Source organism: Chiloscyllium plagiosum, chromosome 19 (assembly GCF_004010195.1).
Source record: "Chiloscyllium plagiosum isolate BGI_BamShark_2017 chromosome 19, ASM401019v2, whole genome shotgun sequence".
Classification (NCBI taxonomy): Eukaryota; Metazoa; Chordata; class Chondrichthyes; order Orectolobiformes; family Hemiscylliidae; genus Chiloscyllium; species Chiloscyllium plagiosum.
Window position 1 is genome coordinate 43,169,317 of NC_057728.1, and position 27,778 is coordinate 43,197,094.

The following is a 27,778-nucleotide window of genomic DNA, read 5'->3' on the forward strand; positions in this document are numbered from 1 at the left end:
GAGACTTACAAAATAATACATGGCTTGGAAAAGGTGGATGCTAGGAAATTGTTTCCGTTAGACGAGGAGACTAGTACCCGTGGACACAGCCTTAGAATTAGAGGGGGTCATTTCAGAACAGAAATGCGGAGATATTTCTTCAGCCAGAGAGTGGTGGGCCTGTGGTATTCATTGCCACGGAGTGCAGTGGAAGCTGGGACGCTAAATGTCTTCAAGGCCGAGATTGATAGATTCTTGTTGTCTCGAGGAATTAAGGGATACGGGGAGAACGCTGGTAAGTGGAGCTGAAATGCGCATCAGCCATGATTGAATGGCAGAGTGGACTCGATGGGCCGAATGGCCTTACTTCCACTCCTATGTCTTATGGTCTTATGTGTTTGAATGTGCAGGAAAATCTCTGCTGAATGTGGAAGAATCCTTTGGGGTCTTGGATGAAGGTGAGGGGGGAGGTATGGGTGCAGGTTTTACACCTCTTGCAATGGCAAAGGAAGGTGCCAGGAGTGGAGGGTGGATTGGTGGAGGACGCGGCCCTAACGAGCGAGTCGCAGAGGGAATGGTCTCTGTGGAATGCAGATGGGGTGGGGAGAGAAATGTGGTGGAGTCTGATTGTAGGTAGCGGAAATACGGAAATGGTGGAGGGTTTAACGGCGGAGATGTGGGAAGCAGAGGAGATGCGTTGGAGGGCACTGTTGATCACGGGAGGGGAAATTGCGGTCTTTTAAATAGGAGGCCATGTGGAATGGCCTGTAGTGGAATTGGTGCTCCTGGGAGCAGGTATTGTGGAGGCGAGGAATTGGGAGTAAGGGATAGCATTTTTACAGGAGGAACACTCCCACTCCGCCAAGGACATACAAGTCCTGGGCCACCTCCACCATCAAATCCAAGCCCTATCACCTGGACGAAGAATGCCTCATCTTCCGCCTTGGGACCCTCGAACTACATGACATGGCCAAGGTCATCAGTTTCCTCATCCACCACCCCCCACCTCATCCCAAGGTCATCAGTCCAGCTTTCTGAATATGTTTTGTTCCTATCCCATGTGCGGGTTAGCAACTTTCAGGTGGCCCTTGTGCTTGTTCAGGACAACCTCGTACCTGAACTTTGTACGTCAGGGGACCTGACCTCGCGTCGACCTTACCACTTACTCATGGAGAGCTATTTCCATGGTTTTGGCACCAAGCACTCCCATGAAATAAATTGCCTCTCTCGCTTAGTGGAGTCTTGTGTCTGGCATTGACTGCCAAACCTTTCTGTCTGGGCATATTTTCGTTTGGCTTCAGCTAATCCAGAGGCATACACTTTGGGATGTTCCTCTCCGCTGGGCCACTGGAGAGTCAACACTACCCCTATACCATACAGAGAGACATCGCATATCAGCACCAGATCTTGCTTCAGATCATTGTGTTCAACACCCGCGATAGCTGCTGCTTCACTTCCCTTAAGGCTACTTTTTGGCTGCGAAACCACTTCAAAATCTGACCCCTTTTGAATAGCAGATGTAAGGATGACAGGATGGAGGCCAGGTTATGTAACAATTGTGCTGAAAATGTGTTGCTGGAAAAGCGTAGCAGGTCAGGCAGCATCCAAGGAGCAGGACAATCGACGTTTCGGGCATGAGCCCTTCTTCATAGACCCCCATGTAACAATTGTCCTTAATAATTCACCATCTCAAGGAAAGACCGAAGCTTTGGCACAGACGTGGGAGCTGGGGCACCTTTGATCACCCTCACTTTGTTTTCCAGTAGGAATCTGGTCTAAGAGACTCTGTAACCCAAGCAGATCTCTCAACGTACCTAGAAGACACATCTTTACCTCCCAAGGCATACGCCTGCCTTGGAGAAACGTTTTCAGCAATATGTCCAAGTTATCTAAATGCTCCCTATTGGTCTTCCCAGTTATTAGCGTGTCGTCCAGATAAATGGCAACCTGAGCTAGACCATGTAAAATGTTCTTCAATGTCAGCTAGAAAATGGCACAGGATGATGATACTCCAAACAGCAGTTTTGTACATTGGGACAAACCCTTATGGGTATTAGTTGGAGAATACTTCTTGGAATCCTTATCTAACTGTGATTGCAGTATACATGGCACATGTCCAGCATCGTCAAAGCCAGCCATTCCCCCACAGCAGACTGCCCCGCCCCCCTGCCCCGCCCCACCACCACCGCCTCCGGTTACGTGTATAAATCCTCTCTGCGAGGGATTGGGAATTTATCCAGCTGTGAAAAGTGGCTTATTGTTCATTTGAAATCCCCACAAAGGTGAACTGACTTGTCAGGCTTCACCATTGATATGACCGGTGCTGCCTATTGTACTGGTTTGATGATTCCTTCACTTTCCACCCTCCTGATTTCTGTGTAAGACAAATGGCACTAGGTGGGCCTTGCAGAACCATAGAGTCACTTCCTGGTCAACGTGCAAGATGGTTTTGACTCAGCAAGTTTTGAGAAGATTTGTAGCTCAGGTTGTCGTTCTGGATGTAGATTTGTTAGCTGAGCTGGAAGGTTCATTTCCAGACGTTTCGTCACCCTACAAGGTAACATCTTCAGTGCGCTTCAGGCGACGCACTGTTGGTAATTCCTGCTTTTTATTTATATGTTTGGATTTTTTTGGGTTGGTGATGTCATTTCCTGTGGTGAAGTCACTCCCTGTTCTTTTTCTCAGGGCGTTGTCGATGGGGTCTAACTCGATCTGTTCATTCTCCTGGATACAGGTTTATGAGTTTTCTTACTCAAGTCAGGCCGAGTGCAATACTTTAGCTGTCTCAAGTCTACATTCTAACAGCAACTACAGTGACCTGTCGACTTGCATCCATGAGAAAATTTTAACCATCTGGCCAATGCTTGGCTTTGTTTTTTGGGTTTTGCTGTGGTCTGACCTAGAGACCCCTGTTCAGGATATAGCCTGAGTGAGGCTAAGCAATTGCCTTCACTCAAGTAGTGTTCATCAAGCTCAGTTGGACTGGTGAGGGTGACCAATTCATAGGTGCTTTTGCATGGTCACATCATTAATGCCACATACCAAATGGTCTCTCAGCATGTCACTTCGAATTAAGCCAAAATCACATGCTTCTGCCAGTCATCTTAATCTCATTAAAATCCTGATACGGATTCTGCTGGTTCTCAAACTGCCGAGCAAATCCAACAGCATCTCAGAATTAGAGGAAGCTTTGGGTCATCACATTCTTCAGCTAAATCTGTCAACTCTTGAAAGGTTTTAGCGTCAGGTACCTCACGGAGAGTAAGGCTCCTGGTAACTGAAAAAGCTGAGGGTCCACCAGCTCTCCAGAGAGTTACTCATTCCTTTCATGTTCTGCAATGTCATTTGCCTAGAGAAAGAAACACATTTTTTTCACAGACTGGGCCCAGTCTTCAACAGCAGTATTGTACAGGTCACACTTTCCAAATAGTGACATGATGCCAGAAATGCTTACCCCAACTCAAGGATGACTGTTGTGAGCAAATCTCTTCAGGGGTGTGTTTTTCTTGCATTGCTGCTAGAATAAATAGGCGAGGGCCAGTATCCCATGACCAAGTCACCATCTATTTGCACCATCTATCTATTACTACATGACACTGACCCAGCTAGCACAGAGCCAGCTCCTAGATTGACCAGACCCCTAAAACTCCTGTTTCTTTTTTTTTCATTCACAGTGAAAGACACAAGGTGCATGAATCTTTATTCAGTTTTCACCACCAGGAAGAAAAGAAAACACCCAAAACTCCTGTTTATTTTTTTTTCAGCAGTTACAATGCTGTGCTGGCCCGAATCCTGAAGAAAGTTTTCACTATTTGGTTGAAGCTTGGCTTTGTTTTGGGGTTTTGCTCTGGGCTGACCTGGAGTCCCTCTGTTCAGGATATGTCCTGAGTGAGGCTGTGCAATTGCCTTCACTCAAGTGGTGGTTCCCTAAGCTCAGTTGGGCTGGTGCGGGTGCCCACTTCCAGCGGAATACCCTACTATTCATAGGCTCCACTTGCTGCATTTTCCAATGGTAAATCCAGTTGTACTGCTTGTTTGAAGCTAGTAAGCACTTTCGCATGGTTACATTATTAATCCCACCCTTGTTACCATTGAAATAACTCCAAAAAGGCTTGTATCTCATCACCAAGTCAACCCTTATTTACATGTGGAGAGTCCTTGGCATTGATCCAGCTCCCTCAGAGTGAACAGCATATCTAACACTCCTGTTCTTTATTTTGTTTTTTTTCTTTTTTTTTAAAACCCCCACACTACTGCCTAACTGTGATAGTGCTTATTTCCCCTAGCACCCATGTTGTGTGTGCAGGTGTGAGACACAGTGAAAGACACAAGATGACAACTCCTGTTTATATCTGTCAGCCAGGGCTCTCTGATTAAACCAGGTTAATTGTTCCAATCAGGGAACTCATATTCTATGAGGACCACCTTGCTGACCTTGTTACACTTACTGTAGCTGTCACTTTATATGTGTGAGGGTGATCTGATCTTTTCACACTAGGTCTGGGTCACATTAAGCAAACATTATTTGGATAGAACTGTGGAAGAAATTGATATGTAATGGCTCATTTTTTAGGAGTGAAACAAGCACAACATATATCAACTTCTGTGTATGAGATCCTATATCTCATCTGCATCAGATAAAGGCTATGACTATTTTGGTTCTGTTTTTAGACATCCCATTAACCACCCAAAACCACTGATGGATTAATTAGAATCTTTTCACGTCATGCATATTAAAAACTAAGTGGCTCATGCCATGCATGCTCTTACAGGTTTTCCATTTGTACAGCTGCTTAAATGATGGCTACAGCCATTCTGTTGAGTCACAGCAGCCCTTAAAAATCACTTCTGATGTAAGCAAGATTTTCTTTATTACAGAAACACTGAATTAGGTAGTATGTGCATTTCTCAAGGAAAGGAGTGAATGAGTAATGACTTAAGTTTTAAAAAATGATTAATTTATCATTGTACTATTTGAATAAATTGTGGAAATAAAAGCTTCTTACAGAAAATAAAGTGGTTGACCATTTTGAGACCTGTTGCACAATGGGTGTTGCATGGTTTGAAGGACTGGTTGACTTTGGACTTACGTTTGCCCAACGTCCACCTCTGGGATTTGATTCATTGCTTGGTTACTAAAAACTGAGAGATAATAACTGAGTGTTAAGATTAGCCATTGTTCTATTATCTTTTTACATTACAAAGATCCAGATGATAGAAGGTGAACTTCATGGACCTTGATGTGGAGGAGCTGATGTTGGACTGGGGCGGACAAAGTTAAAAATCACACAATACCAGGTTATAGTTCAACAGGTTTATTTGTAAACACTAACTTTCAGGACCTGCTCCTTCATCAGGTGGTTGAGCAGTGCTTCAAAAGCTTGTACTTCCAATTAAACCTGTTGGACTAAAGCCTGGTGGTGTTGTGTGATTTTTAACTTCATGAAGCTTATCATTTGTTGTTCGTGTGGAGGTATTCATGTGTTATTAGGAGGTGGAGAAGTTGACGTTTCAGGTGTAATCCTTCTTCAGGACTGGAGAAGGGTTACACCTGAAATGTTGACTTCTCCACCCCCTCATGCTGCCTGGCTTGCTGTGTTCTTCCAGCACCGTACTTGTCTATTCCTTCAGACTCAGGCAACATTGGTTACCCAGAGAGCAGTTCTTGAATATCAGAAAGTCTAAATACAAAAAGACAGCATTGGGGGTGGTCATTTACAGCTTGTAAAACAGAGAAGATTTTAGGAACAGGTCAAGGTGGGATGTGAGAACGTGGGTTAGGAAGGAAGACTCCATCATCTTTTGATAGTTCACCACCTCTGTCACTGGCCAGTGCCTCAGTCACAACCAATCCAGTTATTTCAACACTATTTTTATTTTGGAAAGTGAATTCATGCCCCATGCTGGTTAGCTGCGTATTGTGGCCACTTTGTTTTAGATTAGATTAGATTAGATTCCCTACAGTGTGGAAAAAGCCCTTCAGCCCAACAAGTCCACACCGACCCTCCGAAGAGTAACCCACCCAGACCCATTTCCCTCTGACTAAAGCACCTAACACTATGGGCAATTTAGCACGGCCAATTCACCTGACCTGCACATCTTTGGACTGTGGGAGGGAACTGGAGCACCCGGAGGAAACCCACATTTGTAAAAGAAAAGTAAGTTTATCAGTGAGTGTGTTGTAATATTTTTTGCTGATGTGTCTGCCATGATGAAATAGCAAACAATATGTGTAAAATGTGAATTTACACCTGAAAACAATGCTTGGGGCTGCGATCTCTATCACCTAGAGGATAAGGACAGCATATGCATGGGAATCCCAGCACCCACATGTTCCTCTTTCAGCCACACTCTGCCTTGACTTGGAACTACATCCCCATTCCTTCATAGTCACTGGGTAAAATTTCTGAAACTCCCTCTTTAACAGCAATTTGGATTACTTACACCACATGGACTGCAGCAGTTCAACAAAGTGGCTCAGTACCACTTTATGAAGAGCAATTAGAGTTGGGTAATAAATTCGGGCATACCCAGCGATGCCCACACCAGTGAATGACCTTTTGTTTAACAAAGCTGAGTCTGTGAAGATGATGTGTTTGATAAAGATCCTTGATCGATGAGTGAAGAATTTGTGGTGAGTGGAGCAATACATTTTAAGGCTATGGCTTTTGAAGATCTATTTGTATGGTCACTAGACTTCTTTATGCATTGTCCCCAGGTCCTGAGGGCTAAGCTGTTGGTAGTGCAATGTCCCCCACCCCAGATCAAAATGCACACCAATCATTGTTTCTCCTGCAGCAGATGTGACAAACTGGGAAATTTCCCTCCTCTCCTTTACCCACATTTGGAGTGAAAATCAGGGCTATTTCTTTACCTCTTTTGGTGGAGTGGTAATCAAACCAGTAAATGTCTAAGACGCTCAGTGGACAGGCAACTTTTTTAGAGGGAACAAACATGCGATGTTGCAGCTTGACATCTTTTCATTCAGACTGAAGGAAGTTAGAGATTCATCAGTTCAACAACAATGAAAGATCCAGGGAAATGAAAGGGACTGGGATTATAGGGTCAGGAAAGAACAGGAGAATGCACCAGTAAATGTGAGGGCAAGAGTGATTAAATGATAAAAGGGATTATTAGGTATGGCAAAAATTGGATGGTACTTAGACTGTAAAGGAACAAAATATAGATACAGAGGTGCAAATGGTAATGGCAGAATCATAATTGATATCTACTGTCCAAGAAAATGGGTGTGATGGTTACAATCTAAAGTTGTTGAACTTCATATTGAAACTAGAAAGTTGAAAAGAATTGTTGATCCTGAACTTTATGGGATATGGTTTTTAAGAGTCTGGGAACAGAGAGGCAGATGTAGACCAGGATGAAGCTTATAAAAATAGTCAATGGCTCTGCACCATACTATTAACACTGTTCTGCTCCAGGTTCAGGACTTTGTTTGTTGCTGGGGAGCATTGTGATGCAAGCACTTTAGAATGGGCCAAACAAGTTTTCAGAGTTCCTGTTCTAGACCACTGGTGGCAAACAGGTAAGAATGGTAGATACCAATAAGTCAGTGTTAACTTTAGGGTGCAGAATGAATTGTTTAATGCCAAAAGCATCTGAACATATGAACATACAAAGTCAGAGCAGAAGTAGACCATTTAGACAAACTTAGTCTGCCATTCAGTAAGATCATGGCCGATCTATTTGCGTTTTGACTTCTATATCTACCCACACTAACCTTGTTTGGGAAAGGAATCAATCCACCTCTATCTTAGAAATATTCAGTAAGACTGCTTCCACTGGAGTTCCAAAGATACACAGTTCCCTGAGAGAAAAACAAATACTCCTCATTTCTGTCCTAAAAGGCAATCCCTAATTTTATAACTGCTTTCCCCACCTCTGACCTCATTCAAAAGAGGAACATTTTGTGCCATGTCCAAGATTTGAGGTCACCCAAAGCTCTGTTGCCTATTTTAACCTATCACAAGATCTGTTCACCTACCATCTGTATATTCATGTGACCTACGTGGACACAGAGTTAACAAAGCCTTAGTTTAAAAATTCTCATTCTTATTTCCAAACCTCTCCCTACCTTACCTCACTCTATCTCAGTAGTCTGCACGAGATACACAAACCAAAGTGGAGTCCATTATTGAAAAGTTGGTGTAGCAGAAATGTGCTTGATGAACCTTAATCCTTACCTATCATGCTAGCTCTGTATTAGCCTTACAACTATGTCAGGATATATAGTGCCTTCATCATAATAAAATGCCTTAAGGTGTTCCATCAAAGAATTATCAAACAAATACTTTCTTTTGTGGCTCAGCATCAAATTTCACCACTGATGACTGAAAGCATGGCAAAAAAGACAAGTTTTTTGAAGATTTTTAAAAATATGCAAAGCCAAATAGAGAAACTTAGAAAGTTTAAGGATGAAATTCCAGACCTTGAGTCTTGCTGAAGCTACAGCTGCATGTGTTGGAGTGACTAAACTTGGAGATGCATAAGAATTGTAGGAGCACAAAAATTTTGGGAGTCTTCACCATACCTTCACCAATTTAATGAATCCTATCTCTTTACACGATACCAGGTCGAGGACAGCCTGCTCTCTGGTCGGCTTCAAAATATACTGTTCTTAAAAAAAAAATACTATCTCAAACACATTTAAGACAGCTAACTTAAAAAATCTTGTGAATTAAAACCGTTGTCTTAATTATATAATTGTGAAGTTTTTTTTTTCTGTTCTAAAAGAAACAGGATCTCCTATAAGTGCATCATGTGTGGGACTGGGAAACAGTCTAAATCCCCCAATAGGACAAGCTGGAAAACCTGTGCCTGGATATAATGGTGGAGTAATTGATATCTCGTCTTCCTTCTACTTATTTCTTAAATGCTTGAGTTATGTAGTTTTTTACATATACTCAATTGTTTATTTTTGAAAATTGTTGACAGCTGATATAAAACTAGCTTTCAAAAGGTTATTATATTCAAATATCACAGCAATCTTGCAAGCAATTTGCTTTCCTTCAAAACGCAGGTAAGATTCATTTACTAACTACCTTGTATTAAATGCATAAAGGACATGATAGTTGTGTGTTATATATTCATAGATGAAACCCATGTAAATAATTTGATTGAAAAGTTATTTATGGTCTGAATCTCAACACCCTGGAATCTGACAAAATCCCAAAAAATAGAAGTGGAATATATCGCAAAAGTGCTTGAAGCCCTTGCACATTGTCGTAACCACAGACAATCACCATGTACTGTCACGTGAACTAGCTTCTCACATGAACTCATTCTTAACTGAATTCTCACTCTCACAGTCAAGCGCGCACGCACTTATAGACACACGCACGACTTGTGAGCACACTCATGCACATGCTGTCGTCACTCACAAACACTCATTATAACGTGCATTTTCATGTCCAATAAATGTGCAAATAATCTACATTCTTTTGAGTGTATGTGCTATCTCAAACAAGCATGCACACAGGTTTATACATCCTCTCATGTACACAATGGTGTGCAAGCATTCTCTTATGCCTTTCCGTTCATGTTTGTGTGCATACTCATGTACGCATGCATAAAAACTTGCATGTGCACAATCTCAATGCATGTGCAAATGTAAGCTCATGCTCTTATACAGGCCATGCACAACACAGACATTTCCGCACCCAAATGCACTCTCACACATGCATTCTCACGCTTACACTTGTGCGCCCCATCTCATGTGCATGCAGTCATGTATGCACTAATGCACATGTACAGAAGAACTCATGCACACGTGCTGTTTCGCACTCTGTCCCTCAAACTCACATTGTCATAACTGGGCCGCACAATTGGGCACTAAGGAGGGGGCTGGCTTTGTGGGATAATTTCTGCTCCTGTAGCCTTTGGGCAAATCTGAGAAAGCAGCACACTACAAGGTCCACGTTCTACAGCGGACATGTCTGATTCCAAAATGTGATTTAACTTTAATTAGGCATGAATGCATGCTTAAAAGTGTGTTTCGACAAGATTGATCAATTTATTAAGTTATCAATACAAGTAAGATGTTTCCAAGAAAGTTCTTCAGGGCAAAGGGATCAAACTGGGAACAGGATAGATACTGATTTGAACGATCAGCCATGATCATATTGAATGGCAGGGAAGGCTCAAGAGGTGGAATGGCCTACTCCTGCTTTTGTTGTCTATATTAGCATCAACCACTTTCTGTGGCAGAGAATTCCATTGGCTTTTCACTTCTGGGTGAAGACATTTCTCCTCAGCTGAATCCTAAATCGCCTACCCCATATCCTTAAACTGTGACCCCCTAGTCCTCAAATCCTGAGTCATTGGGAACATTCTTCCTGTGTTTACCTGTCTAGTTCTGTTAGGATGTTGTAGGTTTCTGTGAGATCCCTCTCGTTCCTCTAAACTCTGGGTGGCTTGGTGGCTCAGTGGTTAGCACTTTTGCCTCACAGCACCAGGGATCTGCATTTGATTCCAGTCTTGGGTGACTGTCAAGATGAGATTTACTCATCCTCCCTACCTGGGTTTCCTGCAGGTGCTCTGGATTCCTCCCACAGCCCAAGATGTATAGCCCTGTAGTTTCCAAGGTTATTCAAACTCATGGGTTAGCTATGGAAAATGAAGGGTTCCAAGGTAAGGGTGATATACTGGGTCTGGGTGAGATGCTCTTTGGAAAGTTGGTGCAAACACAATGGGCTGAAAAGTCTCAAGCTGCACTGTAGGGATTCTATGATTCCAGTAAATATAGACCTAATCAACCCAGTCTTTCTTCATATGTCAGTTCTGCCATGCCAGGAATCATTTGTAGCATTCCCTCCGTGGTCAGAACATTCTCAGATAAAGAATCCAAACTGCACACAATACTCCATATCTGGTCACTAAGGCCCTGTCCAATTGCAGCAAGACATCACTATTTCTGTACTCAAATTCTTTCACTATGAAGACCAATATGCCATTTGTCTCTACGTGCTGCACCTGTATGCTTACTTTTAGCAATTGGTATACGGGGACTCCTAGGTCTCATTGTACCTCCCACTTTCCCAATTAGTCGCCATTCAGATAATAACCTGCCTTCCCATTCTTGTTATCAAATGAATGGACTAAAACAGAAATTCTGGAAAAGCTGTGCAGGTCTGGCAGCATTTGTGGAGAGAAAGCAGAATTAATGTTTCGGGTCCAGTGACCGTCTTCAGAATCGAAGGGAGAGGGTCATGTGACCTGTCCTGAAGTCTGCGTGGCAAGCCTGGCTGGTTTAATTGTCCGAAATTAGAGAAGGCCCAGATCATTTTACTGGGTAGAAGGTACAAAGTTTCTATACTTGGAGTCAATGACAGCAACATATGTGGAAATAATAAACTGAATCTCCAGAGTTCTAGAAATATGTTGATAATGTTGTAAACAGCTATGCTGCATACTGTTCATTCACGTCCAAGACAGTTGGCTCACAAAGGTAGCTAATACACACCACTACCTGGATTCAAGACCCATGTGATACACATGCTAAAGTTGAAGTTGGGAAATTAGCCTCTTTTGCATGGATTTTTTTTTTGTTTTGCTACATTATTTAATTATATCAGTCATCTATACTTCATTGCCCTGAATTAGTCAGCAATTTATATATTTAGCTGTATTTAGATGAATAGAGCCCTATAACAATTCATTGTCTCTTTTTATAATATATAAAAAGTTGAGAGTTAAACATCATGCCTTGCGATTCAGTTATTTCTGAGAGGCAGAATGATATGCACCGATTCTTAAAATTAAAATATTTAATATTGCTTAAGTGTTCAGTACACTAGAATGCGTGTGCTTAAGCTATTTGATGGAGAATTTCAAGCAATTCAACATTTCTAATAGGTCATTTACATGATTAAAAACAAATATTGAGGATTAACTACAGCTGAAATTGTATCATTCCTTTGGTTACAAAAATCATGTAATATATTTTGCAGTTTGTTGTTTCACTTTCAAAGAGCACAGCAATGTGGCGACAAGTGGTATTGCATCTGTTAGGACCAACAATTAGAATATATCCAATAAGCGTTCAATATCCACCGATTTTATGTAAAGCAATCTGCAGTGTGTTATATATGGTAAATATTTTAAACTCCCTGAGATTGATGCTAAAGGAGTTCAATATTAATCCAGTCAGCTTCCTGGGACATAATTTGCACCCTACAGGTCCTTAGCATAAAATTAGAAATACAGCTTGATATTTCTTGTAACTATTTTGGTTGATTGCTGTTAAAATTACTCTGATAGACAACTATTTCATAAATAGTATGTAAACAACGATGTATTCTCTGAAAAGTGTTACTTAGATTTTACAAGATTAAAAACACTGCATTTATTTACTTAAGGAGCAGCTGTAATTCAATTAAGTTACTCATGATTTCAATTTATTTAAAAACATATACAAAATGAAAAATATATTTTAAAAAAACTCAATACTTGCGTACTTTATTCTGATTTTCATTATGTGGAGGTGCCGGTGTTGGACTGGGATTGACAAAGGTAAAAATCACACAACACCAGGTTATGGTCCAACAATTTGTTTGGAAGTACAAGCTTTCGGAGCACTGCTCCTTTGTCAGGCGGCCAGCTGCCTGATGAAGAAGCAGCACTCCGAAAGCTTGTATTTTCAAGGTAAACCTGTTGGACTATAACCTGGTATTGTGTAATTTTTAACTATTTTCATTGTGGTGGCACTGGATTCAGTAAATGTATAGTTTTTTGTGGCCTGTTTCTTTCCATAAGCAGATCATAACGCAGTGACATGCAACACAAGTAAAGGATTGTGTGGAGATATAAGGTTACAATACACAATGATAATTACCTTTTCAGTCTGTACCATATATTTGCTTTATTTTTTTTGGAATTTGGATGCATTTTAAATATTTAACAAGTGATAGTCTGTGTGGAAATATTTGGTTGGGTGGGAGGTATAGTTATCAGAAGTATTTTGCAAATTGAAGATTGTCATTTACTCAGGCAGCTTAATGTAGGATTAAGAGATGTCACTTCTGTACAATTGATCTTTCTTTCATGGTAACAATCATTTTCACAGTACTGTGTACAGTTCTGGTCACCCTGCAATAGGAAGAACTTTATTAAATTGGAGAGGGTTCGGAAAAGATTTACAAGGATATTGCCAGGACTGGAAGGTTTGACACACACCAGTTTATAGTCCAACAGATTTATTTGGAAGGACTAGCTTTCAGAGCATTACTTCTTCACCAGGTAGCTGTGGAGCAGCACCATAAGACATAGAATTTAAAGCAAAAGATCACAGTGTCAAGCATGCAACTGATCCGATATGTTGGACAAACCTCGATTACTGTTAAGCCTTTCATCTTTTAGAATGGGTTGCAGGTCTTTGTTCATTAATATGTAAATCCCAGAACTTCTTTCAAATCACATTCTTGAGATAACTTAAGGTTTTATTTTTAAAAAAAAACTCAGACAATGCATTAAAGGTGTGAGGTTAGAGTCTGTCTGTGTCCTAATCTTGCGTCAGGCTGGTTCTGTTTCCAAAGTAGGAATTTATAAAATGTCATATGGATTGACCGCCTGCAGACTATTTGAACAAAATAGAATGTATCTGCAAATACAATTGTGCAAATGCAAATTCACCCCATAAACTTATGTGTGTGCGCGTGCATATGAGGGAGAGCGAGACAGAGTGTGTGTGTGGGGGAGAGAATGTGAGTGTGTAAGTGTGAAAGTGGGTGTTTGTGTGTGCGCGCCTCTCGAGATGTATGTGTGTGTGTATGAGAGAGGGTCTGCATGAGTGTGAGAGTAGGTAAGAGTGTGTGTGTATTCGTGTGAGTGTGTGTGAGAGACTGTATAGCGTAGTGGGGTTGGTTACCTGTAGTGTGATATGAATCCAAAGTCCTGGTTGAGGCCATCCTCATGGGTGCTGAATTTGGCTATCAGCCTCTGCTTGGCCACTCTACGTTGTTGCGTATCCCGAAATCCACCTTGGAGGATGGTCACCCAAATGTCCCTGACTGTTGAAGTGTTCCCTGACTGGGAGGGAACATCCCTGGCTGGTGCTTGTTGCGTGGTGTCCATTCATCTGTTATCATAGCGACTGCTTAGTCTTGTCAATGTACCATACTTCAGGGCATCCTTGCCTGCAGCCACTCATGCACATGCTGTCTCTCAGACGCGCGCGCACACACACACACGCACTCTCTCTCTCCCCCTTGCCCTCTCCCTCACATGCACACATGCACATACGTCTATGCGGTGAATTTGCATTTTCAGAATTGTAATAGCAGATACATCTATTTTGTTTAAAAAGCACACAATCTGCAGGCAGATAGAACTAATCTGACTCAAGATTGGGATACAGACAGACTCTAACCTCACAATTTTAATGCATTGTCTGAGGTGAGATGTCACTTTTCTGTAAAACCTTAAGATATCTCAAGAATGATTTGAAGCAAGTTCTGGGATTTACATATTAATGAATGGCAACCCATTATAAAAAAATGAAAGGCTTAACAGCAATCTAGATTTGTCAAATATAACACATCAGTTGCATGCACGACACTCTATTCTTTTGCTATAAATTCTGTGTCTTATGATACTGCTCCACAGCTACCTGATGAAGGAGCAGCGCTCCAAAAGCTAGTGCTTCCAAATAAATCTGTTGGACTATAACCTGGTGTTGTGCGATTTTTAACTTTGTCTACCCTAGTCCAACACCAGGCATCTCCACATCATGGAAGGTTTGAGTTTTAGGGAGAGGCTGGATAGATTGGGACTTATTCACTGGTGCCTGGAAGGTTGAGTGGTGACCTTCTAGATGTTTATAAAATCATTAGGGCTATAGATAAGGTGAATAGTAGAGGTCTTTTCCCTAGGATAGGGAGTTCAAAACTAGAGGGCATATTTTTAAGGTGAGAGGAGAAAGATTTAAAAGGGACTTGAGGGGCAACTTTTTCACACAGAGGATGGTTCATAAGTTCAGTGAACTGCCAGCGAAAGTGTTAGATGCAGGTACACTTAGAACATTTAAAAGCTATTTGGATTGGTACATGAATAGAAAAAGTTTTAGAGAATATGGGCCAAGCGCAGACAAGTCGGACTAGTTTAGTTTGGGAAACAGGGTTGGCATGGACAAGTAGGATCGAGTGGTCTATTTCCATGCTGTATGACTCTAAAAATGTCATGAATGAAATGGTACTCTACCAACTGGTCTATAATCTAGGTTCATGGCTTACTCATTTTAGAATATCATGTTTGGATTAGCATTAATGATCAGTTTCATTGGATTCCTATCAATGGAACCTGTAAATTGAGTTGTTTTAATTGTTCAAGTTAATGAGTTTTAGTAATGTTCATAACATGATGAATAGAACAATTTTATGGCCATGATAGCAGGCATCTATTGCATTAAAAACTAAGTGAATGGAGTATGAATTTGTCTAGAATACAAATTTGAATCTGCTTTTTATTCTATCATTTTGCAGTTATGATTCTGGACAAGAACCTGAAGGAAATGAACCCCAACAGTCTGGGAAATATTGTAGTGAAGTGAGTGTTACTCATCAACAGTAGTTATTCTGAAATGCAACCCTGAAATTATTATTTTATTTAATTCAACTAATTTTACCTTTCTTTTGTTGTGTAAAATATGCAAATCTATTCGCACATTTTAACCAAACTTTTAAAATCCAATCCATAAGAGATCATGCCATTTTCAGGAATAATACATAATTCTCCTAGTCAGACTATTCAGCTTTCTATGAATTTTTTAATTCTCAAGATGTGAACATCTCTGACTAGCATTTATTGCCCATCCTTCAATGCTCATGAGAAGGTGGTGGTGACCTTTTTGAATCCTAACTGTCAATGTGGTGAAAGTGTTTCTACATTGTCTTTCATCGAAATTTCCAGGGTTTTAATGCATCACTATGTAAAGAACAGCAATATATAGCTAAATCAAGATGATATCTAATTTGATGTCAAATTTGGAGGTATATCTTGGCAGCTATTGCAGCAGTCTTTCAAGATGATAAAACTTGTGGGTTCAGAAGGTGCTGTCGAGGAAGCCTTAGTGAGCTGCTATAAGTCATTGTAAAAAATAGACTTTGTAGACAAAATAGACATCAAAGTAGCAGGGTACCAATCAAACATACTGCTTTGTTGAGGATGATATGGTGAATTATTGTGTGTTGTCACAGCTATGCTCAGCCAATGTATTCAATTGCATTCTTGATTTCTGCCTTGTAGCTAGAGAGGATTGGGGGAATTTGGAGGTGAGCCACTCAATTAAGAATGTTCAGCTTCTCGCCTGCTTTAGTATATTTAGCCCAGCTGAGGTTTTGACCAATGGATTTTAACTGTGGGAGTATTTTGTGATGATAATCCATTATGTATCGAGAGGAGATGGTTTAAGTCCCCTTGTGTTATAGGTGGCTATTGCCTGGACCACAACGTTGCATATCCAGGCAAGGTCTTGCTGCACAAATACATGAAACACTTCACGATCTGATGACAATCACCTGATGAAGAAGCAGCAGTTTGAAGGCTAGTGCTTCCAAATAAACTTGTTGGACTATAACCTGATGTTGTGTGATTTTTAACTTTGTCCACCCCAGTACAACACTGGTTCCTCCAAATCTTCACTATCTGAAGAATTGTGAATGAAACAGAATACTGTTCATCACCAAATATTTTCATGATGTTTTGTTGCTGGGCAGGTCCTTGTTCAAAACCTGAAAATAATTGGACTCAGAATTCTGACCTGAGGATCTGTTGGAGCAAGGCCCTGGGCTGAAATGATTTACTTGCAGCAATTGTTCTTCTAACAAGTAGTTTAGCAGTTGATTGGGGTTAATTGGTTAATTTACTGGTCAATATAAAAGAGAGACTGTTGAGTTGAAGAAGCTGTAAGACTTGAGTCGTTAAGATGCTTTCTGCGGACAATTAATAAACTCCATTCACAAAGGTAGATGTCTTGGTTCTCTTTTATAGGTTGGCTTCCACCCCTCCCACCCACTCCAACCTCTCACCCTCGGAACGCGCAGCCCTCCACTCCCTCCGTTCCAACCCCAACCTCACCATCAAACCAGCTGACAAGGGAGGCGCAGTAGTAGTTTGGCGCGGACCAGTTCGGTCAGTCGAAGGAGGGTTTCAGGGTGAGGACCAGTTCGGTCAGTCGAAGGAGGGTTTCAGGGTGAGGACCAGTTCGGTCAGTCGAAGGAGGGTTTCAGGGTGAGGACCAGTTCGGTCAGTCGAAGGAGGGTTTCAGGGTGAGGACCAGTTCGGTCAGTCGAAGGAGGGTTTCAGGGTGAGGACCAGTTCGGTCAGTCGAAGGAGGGTTTCAGGGTGAGGACCAGTTCGGTCAGTCGAAGGAGGGTTTCAGGGTGAGGACCAGTTCGGTCAGTCGAAGGAGGGTTTCAGGGTGAGGACCAGTTCGGTCAGTCGAAGGAGGGTTTCAGGGTGAGGACCAGTTCGGTCAGTCGAAGGAGGGTTTCAGGGTGAGGACCAGTTCGGTCAGTCGAAGGAGGGTTTCAGGGTGAGGACCAGTTCGGTCAGTCGAAGGAGGGTTTCAGGGTGAGGACCAGTTCGGTCAGTCGAAGGAGGGTTTCAGGGTGAGGACCAGTTCGGTCAGTCGAAGGAGGGTTTCAGGGTGAGGACCAGTTCGGTCAGTCGAAGGAGGGTTTCAGGGTGAGGACCAGTTCGGTCAGTCGAAGGAGGGTTTCAGGGTGAGGACCAGTTCGGTCAGTCGAAGGAGGGTTTCAGGGTGAGGACCAGTTCGGTCAGTCGAAGGAGGGTTTCAGGGTGAGGACCAGTTCGGTCAGTCGAAGGAGGGTTTCAGGGTGAGGACCAGTTCGGTCAGTCGAAGGAGGGTTTCAGGGTGAGGACCAGTTCGGTCAGTCGAAGGAGGGTTTCAGGGTGAGGACCAGTTCGGTCAGTCGAAGGAGGGTTTCAGGGTGAGGACCAGTTCGGTCAGTCGAAGGAGGGTTTCAGGGTGAGGACCAGTTCGGTCAGTCGAAGGAGGGTTTCAGGGTGAGGACCAGTTCGGTCAGTCGAAGGAGGGTTTCAGGGTGAGGACCAGTTCGGTCAGTCGAAGGAGGGTTTCAGGGTGAGGACCAGTTCGGTCAGTCGAAGGAGGGTTTCAGGGTGAGGACCAGTTCGGTCAGTCGAAGGAGGGTTTCAGGGTGAGGACCAGTTCGGTCAGTCGAAGGAGGGTTTCAGGGTGAGGACCAGTTCGGTCAGTCGAAGGAGGGTTTCAGGGTGAGGACCAGTTCGGTCAGTCGAAGGAGGGTTTCAGGGTGAGGACCAGTTCGGTCAGTCGAAGGAGGGTTTCAGGGTGAGGACCAGTTCGGTCAGTCGAAGGAGGGTTTCAGGGTGAGGACCAGTTCGGTCAGTCGAAGGAGGGTTTCAGGGTGAGGACCAGTTCGGTCAGTCGAAGGAGGGTTTCAGGGTGAGGACCAGTTCGGTCAGTCGAAGGAGGGTTTCAGGGTGAGGACCAGTTCGGTCAGTCGAAGGAGGGTTTCAGGGTGAGGACCAGTTCGGTCAGTCGAAGGAGGGTTTCAGGGTGAGGACCAGTTCGGTCAGTCGAAGGAGGGTTTCAGGGTGAGGACCAGTTCGGTCAGTCGAAGGAGGGTTTCAGGGTGAGGACCAGTTCGGTCAGTCGAAGGAGGGTTTCAGGGTGAGGACCAGTTCGGTCAGTCGAAGGAGGGTTTCAGGGTGAGGACCAGTTCGGTCAGTCGAAGGAGGGTTTCAGGGTGAGGACCAGTTCGGTCAGTCGAAGGAGGGTTTCAGGGTGAGGACCAGTTCGGTCAGTCGAAGGAGGGTTTCAGGGTGAGGACCAGTTCGGTCAGTCGAAGGAGGGTTTCAGGGTGAGGACCAGTTCGGTCAGTCGAAGGAGGGTTTCAGGGTGAGGACCAGTTCGGTCAGTCGAAGGAGGGTTTCAGGGTGAGGACCAGTTCGGTCAGTCGAAGGAGGGTTTCAGGGTGAGGACCAGTTCGGTCAGTCGAAGGAGGGTGTCGGTGGAAGGGTACTGGGTGGTAGGGCGGGAAAGGAAGAAGCGGGGTGCTTTGAGTCCTTCGTGATGGGGGATGGAGGTGTACAGGGACTGGATGTCCATGGTGAAGATGAGGCGTTGGGGACCGGGGAAGCGGAAATCCTGGAGGAGGTGGAGGGCGTGGGTGGTGTCACGAACGTAGGTGGGGCCTCTTTCCACCTATCACATTTCCCCCGCCCCTCCTCCAAGTCCCTCCTCCCTACCTTTTATCTTCTCCTGCTGAACACTCTCTGCTCATTCCTGAAGAAGGGCCTGTGCCCGAAACGTCGAATCTCCTGTTCCCTGGATGCTGCCTGACCTGCTGTGCTGTTCCAGCAATAAAGTTTCAACGTAGAACTGAGTTGACATTGGCAGAGATGAAGATTGGAAACTAAGAGTTTGTTTCAGACTTAGGATTGTATTTGGTGTTCCTTTGGAGAAGAAAGACTGAAACCAAATGCGGATTGTCAGGATATAGCTTTCCACTGATCTTTGTGAAGCTAAACTTCATGATCCATGGACCAATGAAGTGGATAGGTGGACATGTTTATGTCTTCACTAATACAAAAGAAAGGTTCAGCCTTAGTACTCTTGCTTCCTAGAATAGCCAAGTTTTTTTGCATCCATTCATGGGATGTAGTCATTGCTGACTGGGCGAGTGTTTGTTGCTCATTCTTAATTGCCCTTAAGGTGGTGATGAGCTGCATTTTTGAACTGCTGCAGCCCATTTGGTGTAGGTACATGAACAATGCCATTAGGGAGGGTGTCCCAGTATTTTGACCCAGTGACACTGAAGAAATGGTGAAATATTTCCAAGTCAGCAACTTACAGGGGACCTTGCAATTAGTTGTGTTCCCATATGTCTGTTACCCTTGTCATTCTAGATGGCATGGTTATGGGTTTCAAAGATACTTGGTACTAATAAACATTGGTGAATTTCTGCAATGCATTCATGGAGATGGTACATATTGCTGCTGTTGAGCATACAGTTCAATTGAACTGTGTTGGACAGTGGATGTATGAGTGTGTGGAGTGAATTGGTTAAAACATTATCCAGACTTTTTAAAATAATAAGGACCAAAGAAAGTTTAAGAAATTTGAGAGTTCCACCTGCTTCAGGTTTGTGGATGACCATATGCTAAAAAGAATGGTACCTCCCTTTAAAATAGATGCGGTAAGCCAGTTTAACAGCTCAGATACAGTGTTAAGGGAAATACTCCTACTGTTCACCAGGTCATCTATGAAAAAGGCTAAAACGAAACTGGATATGGAACACAAGAAGATAATTGTTATTGGGAGGCAGTGGCTATGCAGTTTATGTAATACAGAGATAATTGTATTCCTTTATCAGGACCTAACCTTATTTAAATCATAAAAAATATTAAGCAGGTGTTATTGGCATCAGGACATACAGATTTAAGGGAAAAAAAAAGCAAATTATCTTAATATTACATTAGCAGTTTGCCCATCCATCTTCTCACAGGTTAAATCCTACTCAAAAGATGCCAGAGTAAGGGACAGTGAGTAAATTTACAGAAGAGATCGACAATAAATGTGATTTATGTAAGAACAAATTAAGGAGGACATCATCTCAGCCTATCATGACTCTTCCATTAATAATATCTCTGGAGTTGTAGCAATATACTTGAAGGTATGGGTTAAAGGAAAAAAATAAGATTTTTATCTTGCACTTTGTAGACATAGCAACTTAGTTGCTACGTAATAGCATTGTATAAAGAATAAAGAGTGGACACAGTAATAGAAAAATGGATAAGGACTGGATGAGAACACTGGCCAAATTCCCAATTGACAATGGGAAGCATCTTACCAAAAATGAATTTAAAAATATGTGTGAAAATATGAGCATTGTGGTAATGAGCACTGCAGTTACCTTAAAATTCAAAAAACAAATCACTTAGCAATAGGTTAGATGCTTCATATAATCCTAGTGGCCCAACCAAATTGTAGATGAACATTTGACATGGCTTGAGCAATCCATGCAAAGAACTCACTGCAAATTGTTGAAGGCCGAAGAAAGAAATCTGAAAATTTCTTTGGTAATGAGCAATCAATCCGTGGCTTGGGAAAGGACTACAGTTAGCTTCAGAGGAAATCTGCTGAACCTCACAGCATTGTACAGAGACATTAGAAATAACCTTCAATCTAGAAACATGATATATTGCAAAACAGGCAGAAAAGGAAGAATCTGAGAAAGGTAATAGGTAGTTATAGAAAAATAGTAATTTTACAAAATGGCAACCAAAAAAAACAGGTGATATAGAACAAACGTGTTTATAAGTTGAATATTGCAGTGAAGGTTTTGTATTTCTCAGTTAGGTCCAACTTGCTGAAAATAGATTGTATTCAGTTTAGAGCAGACACAGTAATAGTATCACATACAGAAGCTGGCAGGCATCATTATGATGCATGCTAATGATGTCCTGTGGTTGGTTCTATAGAATTTTGAGTGTTGTGATAGATAAAATAGAAAGAGAATTTATAAGTCGGGCTTCGGGGCTTTTAAATATTGACTTAGACATGAAGCTGTGACTTGACGTCAACAGTCTTACATACTATGATGTGACACACTATAGTTGAGGAAGTCTTGAGAATGAATAAAAAAATTAAAGAGAGAAAAATTGATTTTAATTAAAAAAATCTCGAGTGTCCAGCCTTGGGTGACTCAGAAAATGTGAAGATAGTCCTTGTTTTATTAGTAATTCTTTGTACACCAATCTTATGATGACTCTTCAAATTCAGCAGGCTTTATCATATTCTTATTGGGAAGAATAACAAATGTTGGCTATTCATCTGAGAAGCTATGAAAATAAAGCTAGTTACAAGTACTCTAGCAGCTGAAACATTAGTATGAGTAGAAGCTCTAGATGTCGGGGTGTATTTATCCAATATCTAAAGTAAATCTTAAACAAGAAGCAAAAGCAAAACATTTACCTATAGAATGTTTAGTGGATAATCACCCTTTTTGGGGTAATGAGCATTCAGCAAAAATGTTGCTGAGAAAAGATTGAGGATTGACCTTGCTGGCATAAAGGAAATATTGTAAAGACATTTTCCAAATAAAGTCAGTCGATGCAAATAACCAGTTGTCAGATGGTTTCACAAAAGAGGTGCTTTTTTCCAAGGATTCCTTGGAGAAGGAGACCCATGATATGTGGAGTTATAACAGAAAAATTGGGATCATTTTGTAATTAAACATGTTATTTTTGTTACTTCAAAGATCGGGGAACATGGGTGGTTGCTTGTATAATTTTGAACTGAGAATAAAAGTAACTTAAGTATAAAAAATCTTTTCATTATTTTATTTAAGGATTGTTTCTGCATCTTCGAAGGTTTTCTTTAAAGGCAAGAGGAAAATCTAATAATGGAGTTACTAGATTAATTGACTATGTAAGATATAATAAGGGTCATGTGAGACTGGGGTGTCAGACTGAGTTGTTAATAAACTCTAGCTACAAAGAAAATTGTTTTGGTTTCTATGTCACTGACGTTGATCTAAATGGTAAGCAGTCAGTTACCTTCCATTGTGTTAAGTGTGACTAGTGAATGGAAAGTCTTTGTGATATACTGGTAGTACCCTAACTCTTGGCCAGGAGTCCTGGGTTTCAGTCTTATATGCCCAATACTGTAATAGGATCTTTGAACAGGTTGATAAGAAAATATCTCCACCTTGATTCCCATTGTCATCATTTTCACAAGAGCTTCTTGGTATTTACTCTTGGTTGAATGAAACCTGATGGTTAGAAGTAATTCTTGGCTGAATTCAAATTTGAAGCTCATTAAATAGTCCTGTTAAAATTTTAATGATTAGGTAATTTATAAATGAATTACCAGGACATTCAAATTAAATTATATTGAGTAAACAAGAGAAGTTTGCAAAGTATAATTGATTGATTGAACTTCTAAGTTGTGACATATATTCTAAAATGATAGAAAGCTAATCAATGAAAAAGATTAAATGAATATTTTGCAATTTTTGTATCTCCAGGAAAAGCAATTGAAGTTGATATGTCACAGTTATTGTGTGGACATAATCTGTGGACACGTGGTAGTTGTTTTGAGAAGTACCATATGTAATCTTTAATAGTTGGTATTCAAACGGTCTAGTCATTAAAATAATATTACAATATAGCTGCAATATAACTGGAGGGTATGTTTTCAGTTATGTTGATTGTGAACAATGACAAGTGAAGGGGCCAGGTAATTGTGTGAAAATCAACATTTAGTTGGCTGCCTGTTTGTTCCATGGAATGCACATTCTTCCCCATGTCTTTCTAAACCAGGTTGAAGTGGTCCCCACATAAAAGCTATAAAGTTTGAAATCAACGGTAAGGCCAGTGGCATAACTGTGCAATATTCAAATTTTTCTCATGGAAGTTGTGCATTGCACATAGTTTGCACATTTGAAGTGAGGAGAGTTTGGCTAGTGCTGTGTAGAAATGTAATTGCTAAAAGCAAAAGTGATTGAATTTCACTTTTTAGGCTTCAGAGAGTTGGAACCTTAAAGAAACACTTCAATATTTTCATTTTTGCATTTTGTTCACATATTTAATGGCACTGTCTTGATTACTGTAGCAATTATGATCACTGTTACCTACACAGACATGTTAAGATGAGAAATTACTTCTCTCAAAGAGTTGTGAAATCTGTGGAATTCACTACCCAGAGTACAGTAGCTGCCAGGACATTTAACAAGATAGACAGATTCTTGATTATTAATGAGTTGAAGAGAGAGTGGTCAGGAAAATGGAGTTGAAGCCAAGATGACATCAGCCATGATTGTATCACTTGGTGGAGCAGGCTCGAGGGGCTGTATTGCCTACTTCTGCTCCTTGTTCTTATGTGTTCATGCACAGGCAAGCATTGCTGGGAATTGTCTAATGAAAGCGACCATTGGATATAGGAGTGGATTTTCTTAGTCTATTTAAAGCTGGCCTCCATAATCTTGTTCACATGATAAATAAGGTCACCACCACCACCATAAACTCATAAGCCTCAGGTTTGTTTCAAGTTATTAAAGGAATATAAGCAATGTAAATCAATGTTCAAGGCACAGTTGCATTGTTTGCTGGAATAAATAACTATATCCATTTTTTTACCATGGAAAACTGGGAGCAGAAGTTTTTCAATTTAACTTAAAACTGAAATTTGTTTACATTGCAGTATTCCTGAAATGAGAGCAATATTAACAGCACTTTTGTATCTCTCCAGCCTCCTATTCATAATTCCGTGTCCTCCTTGTACCAATTTACCAATATTCACATAGTCAGCAATAAAACCAGGAATAGTGGGACTATGTTTATTTCCCAAGGGAATGTGATTATGTCTTGAATTAAGACCACTCTCCATGTCTGATATTTTTTGAAGGAGAAGGCAGACTGAAATAAATGCTCCTAAGAAACTAACTTTATATTTTAAAAAAGGCTTTGTCATATAATGCATGCTCTAGAACACTATCCCATAATTTCTGCATCATGTTTTCAGATTTTGTCTCGCATTATTGAGTATTTGTGATAATTTTTGTATTGACAAAATGCCGAACTGTTGTTTTGGGGGGAAAAATATGGAAATGTTATCCTTATGCTCTACTATTGATTTGATGTGAAAACAATGTTGTTATTGAGCCACTTCCTCCTAAGTTTAATTCACAGAGGGCAGAGGTCCAAATAGGACAACCATTCTTCCTTATGCTTCCTACAGAAAAGCCTCCAATGTAGCAAGTGGAAACCACAGCTACAAATTATTTATATAGTACCTTTAACATAGTGAACTGTTCCAAGGTACTTCAGAGCATTATCCAACGGAACATCACACCGAGCCACATAACAAGATATTTGGATAGATGCTCAAAAGCTTGTCCAAAGAGAGAGTCTTTATGAAGTGTATTAATGAGAATTGAGAGAAAGAAAGATGGTGAGCTTTAGCAAGGGAATTCTCGCGTTTAGGGCCTTTTCGATTGATTAACTTTGGGATGCTCAAGAGGCTAGATTTGGAGAAACAGTGATATCTCAGTGGGTTTCAGTGCTGAGGAGATTACAAAGATTGGGAAGGAATGATTCCATAGAGGGATTCAAAAGCAAAAATGAGAATTTTTAAATTATGTTGTGCAGAGTCAATGTAGAATAATGATATCAAGGCTGATGGGTAATTGGAATATTGTAAATGTGTACAGGTAGCAGACATTTGGGTGAGTTCAAGTTTGCACAGGGTTGAATTGGAGGACTGGCGAGAAATATCTTAAAATAGGTAAGTCAGGAGTTATCATAGGTATGACTGAGGGTTTCAGCAGCACAAACTGAAGCAGATATGGAGTTAAGTGATAATATAGAGATGGAAATAGGCAGTTTTAGTGATGGTATGGATGTGTGGTGAGAAATTCACCTGAGGTTAAATGTTACAACAAGATCGTAAACAGTCTGATTCAGCATCCAACAGTTGCCAGGAAAAGGGCTGGAATTAGTGGTTAGGGAGTGGTGTTTGCATTCTGTACTGAAGACAATGGCTTCTGATTTCCAAGTAGTTAGTTGGAAAATGGTATGCTCATTCTGAACTGGATGTCAGACAAACAGTCTGAACATTTAGAGAAATGAAGGGAGAGATCAGGAGAAGTGGGCAAAAGATAGAGTTCAGTGTCACCAGTATACCTGTGGAAGATGACTCTGCTCTTGCATAATATCACTGAGAGACATCACGTATAGATAGTTCTTCTATAATGCAATGGTTGTGTTCTTGTGCAAGTGGGCATTATAGAAAAAATGCATTTTAAAAACAATGCTTAAATTGTTGGTGATGTAATTGTGTTACAGCCAACACACGTTTTAAAAGTTTGTGGGTTTTCGAAACATTGTCCCCATTTTGTCAATTGTGTTACAGCGAATTTGCATTAATGAAATGTGTGTTGCAGCAGAACGATCTGCAAATGGGAAATAGCTCAGGACCAAGGGTACATCCTTGGAGACAGATCATTGAGTGGGAAGGCAAGCCTGATATGCGGGATTTAGACAGCTTCTGAGAAAGATGTGCAGGAATTTAGGAGGTGTCAGCTCTTTTGAAGACATTGGACACAGGAAAGTAATTTGTCTGGATGGAGTGGTCAAAAATTTGATTTTTTGAAGAATATTGGCAAAGGTGAAGGATAATCCTTCAGGAAGGAGAAACATCAACAATATCAGGTAATGTGGCAGTCAGGAGGGAATGTTGGATAGACAACTCTTCAATGGGAATAGGCTTGAGGAAAAAGGGGTCACATCAATGGGATAACTTGATGAGGGCATGAATGAAAATATATAAAAATTTGCAAATTTAGAGTAAGGTTAGGAGAAGGCTTTGAGGAAGCTTGTGCTGGTATGTTAGAGGCAGCTAACCAATAGACTGAATTCTAGTGGTAAGAAGCTGCATGAGCTCCATGTATATTTTGATAGCTATAAGGAAACTATTCTGTGACATTCTCCAATAATTCATAAAATTCATTTCTTTCATAAAATTCTCTAACTAGCAACTTCCTCACTAACCAAGTGATACTTGGTTGTATCTGACTAATTTGACATTTTGAAATAAAATAAGTTTAATTTGAAAGAAACAGGAAAAATGTCTTCAATAGAACGTGCCAAATGGGTTCACTAAAAGGTGTGTATATATCAATGTCTTCATGGAGGCATTGACACTTGAATTAAAACAAATCATGTTCGAGTTTAAATTGTAACATCTATTTTTGTTAGCTTTTATAATCTTTTCATTAACCTTTGAACTACATCTTAGGGTATATTTTTCAATTCTGGCATTAAAGTGGCATGGATAGAACTGCTTCCTCATCCAATCACATTTTAAAGCTCTTTTTACTACTGTTTTTAGTAATTATATTTATTATGGCAAACCTCTCAAGCAGCCTAATTGCCAGTACAAATCAAACACTGCAATTTTCTTGAATGTGCCTCCAACTAATACAGGCATCACTGCAACATTAGCTGTCACTGGAAGCATGCAGCAGTAGATCTACTTTATGTTGGCCATAGCTGGGAAGTAATCATTCACTGATATTTGAGAATGTTTAATACAAATTCCATGAATTTGCAAATGTGATTAGATGCATTTCCAAAGTCAGACTTTTTGGCAGCGGATGCGGGTGTTTACTGTTGCTGCATATTTTCTTCACTTAATACTATCCCTATTTTAACAATATTGTTTCCTTTAAGGTTACCTTTACCTCCAGGTACATTGGCTACACTTTGGGGAAATGATAAACTGTTCAAGGAGCTTTACTTCACTAAATATCCAGTAAGCATGATTCTTCAGAAACATTTTACTTTTACTATTAATACAGTCTGTAAGATGAGCAAACTCTTTTGTGTCAGTATTTGAAATATTTTCTATTTTTGACATCTGGAGAGACATTTTGACACCGGGGAGAAAGTGAGGACCACAGATGCTGGAGATCAGAGTCAAGAGTGTGGTGCTGGAAAAGCACAGCAGGTCAGGCAGCATCTGAGGATCAGGAGAATCTATGTTTTGGGCATAAGCCCTTCATCAGGAATTCTCTTAAAGCCAGGAATCATTCCCTCCAGAATGTATACCTATTTTGCTAGACCAATGTACAGCTGCTAAAAGGACCCATAAAGATTGGAGGAAGTAATGTTTTGCCGATTTGTTAGTCTTTTCAGAAACAATATACTTCAAAAAGAAATAGCTGGATTTGAACAATACTCTGTCCACAGTTAAGGTATGGTCCAAGGAAAGAATTGATTA

The 27,778-nt window shown here is 41.0% G+C and overlaps 1 protein-coding gene across 3 annotated transcripts in view; it reads left to right on the top strand.

Moving 5' to 3' along the window:
• Positions 1 to 27,778, top strand: part of acss3 (acyl-CoA synthetase short chain family member 3) — a 63,356-nt gene that overhangs the window by 29,310 nt on the left and 6,268 nt on the right. For all 3 annotated transcript variants that reach the window (XR_006314521.1, XM_043709674.1, XM_043709675.1), the window contains exons 9-12: positions 7,419 to 7,522; positions 8,731 to 8,826; positions 15,474 to 15,537; positions 27,229 to 27,310. Coding sequence is in view for 2 of the 3 variants with exons in the window: in XM_043709674.1 (XP_043565609.1) it covers positions 7,419 to 7,522; positions 8,731 to 8,826; positions 15,474 to 15,537; positions 27,229 to 27,310 (346 nt within the window). In the remaining variant the exon portion in view is untranslated. The remainder of the gene's footprint in view (positions 1 to 7,418; positions 7,523 to 8,730; positions 8,827 to 15,473; positions 15,538 to 27,228; positions 27,311 to 27,778) is intronic.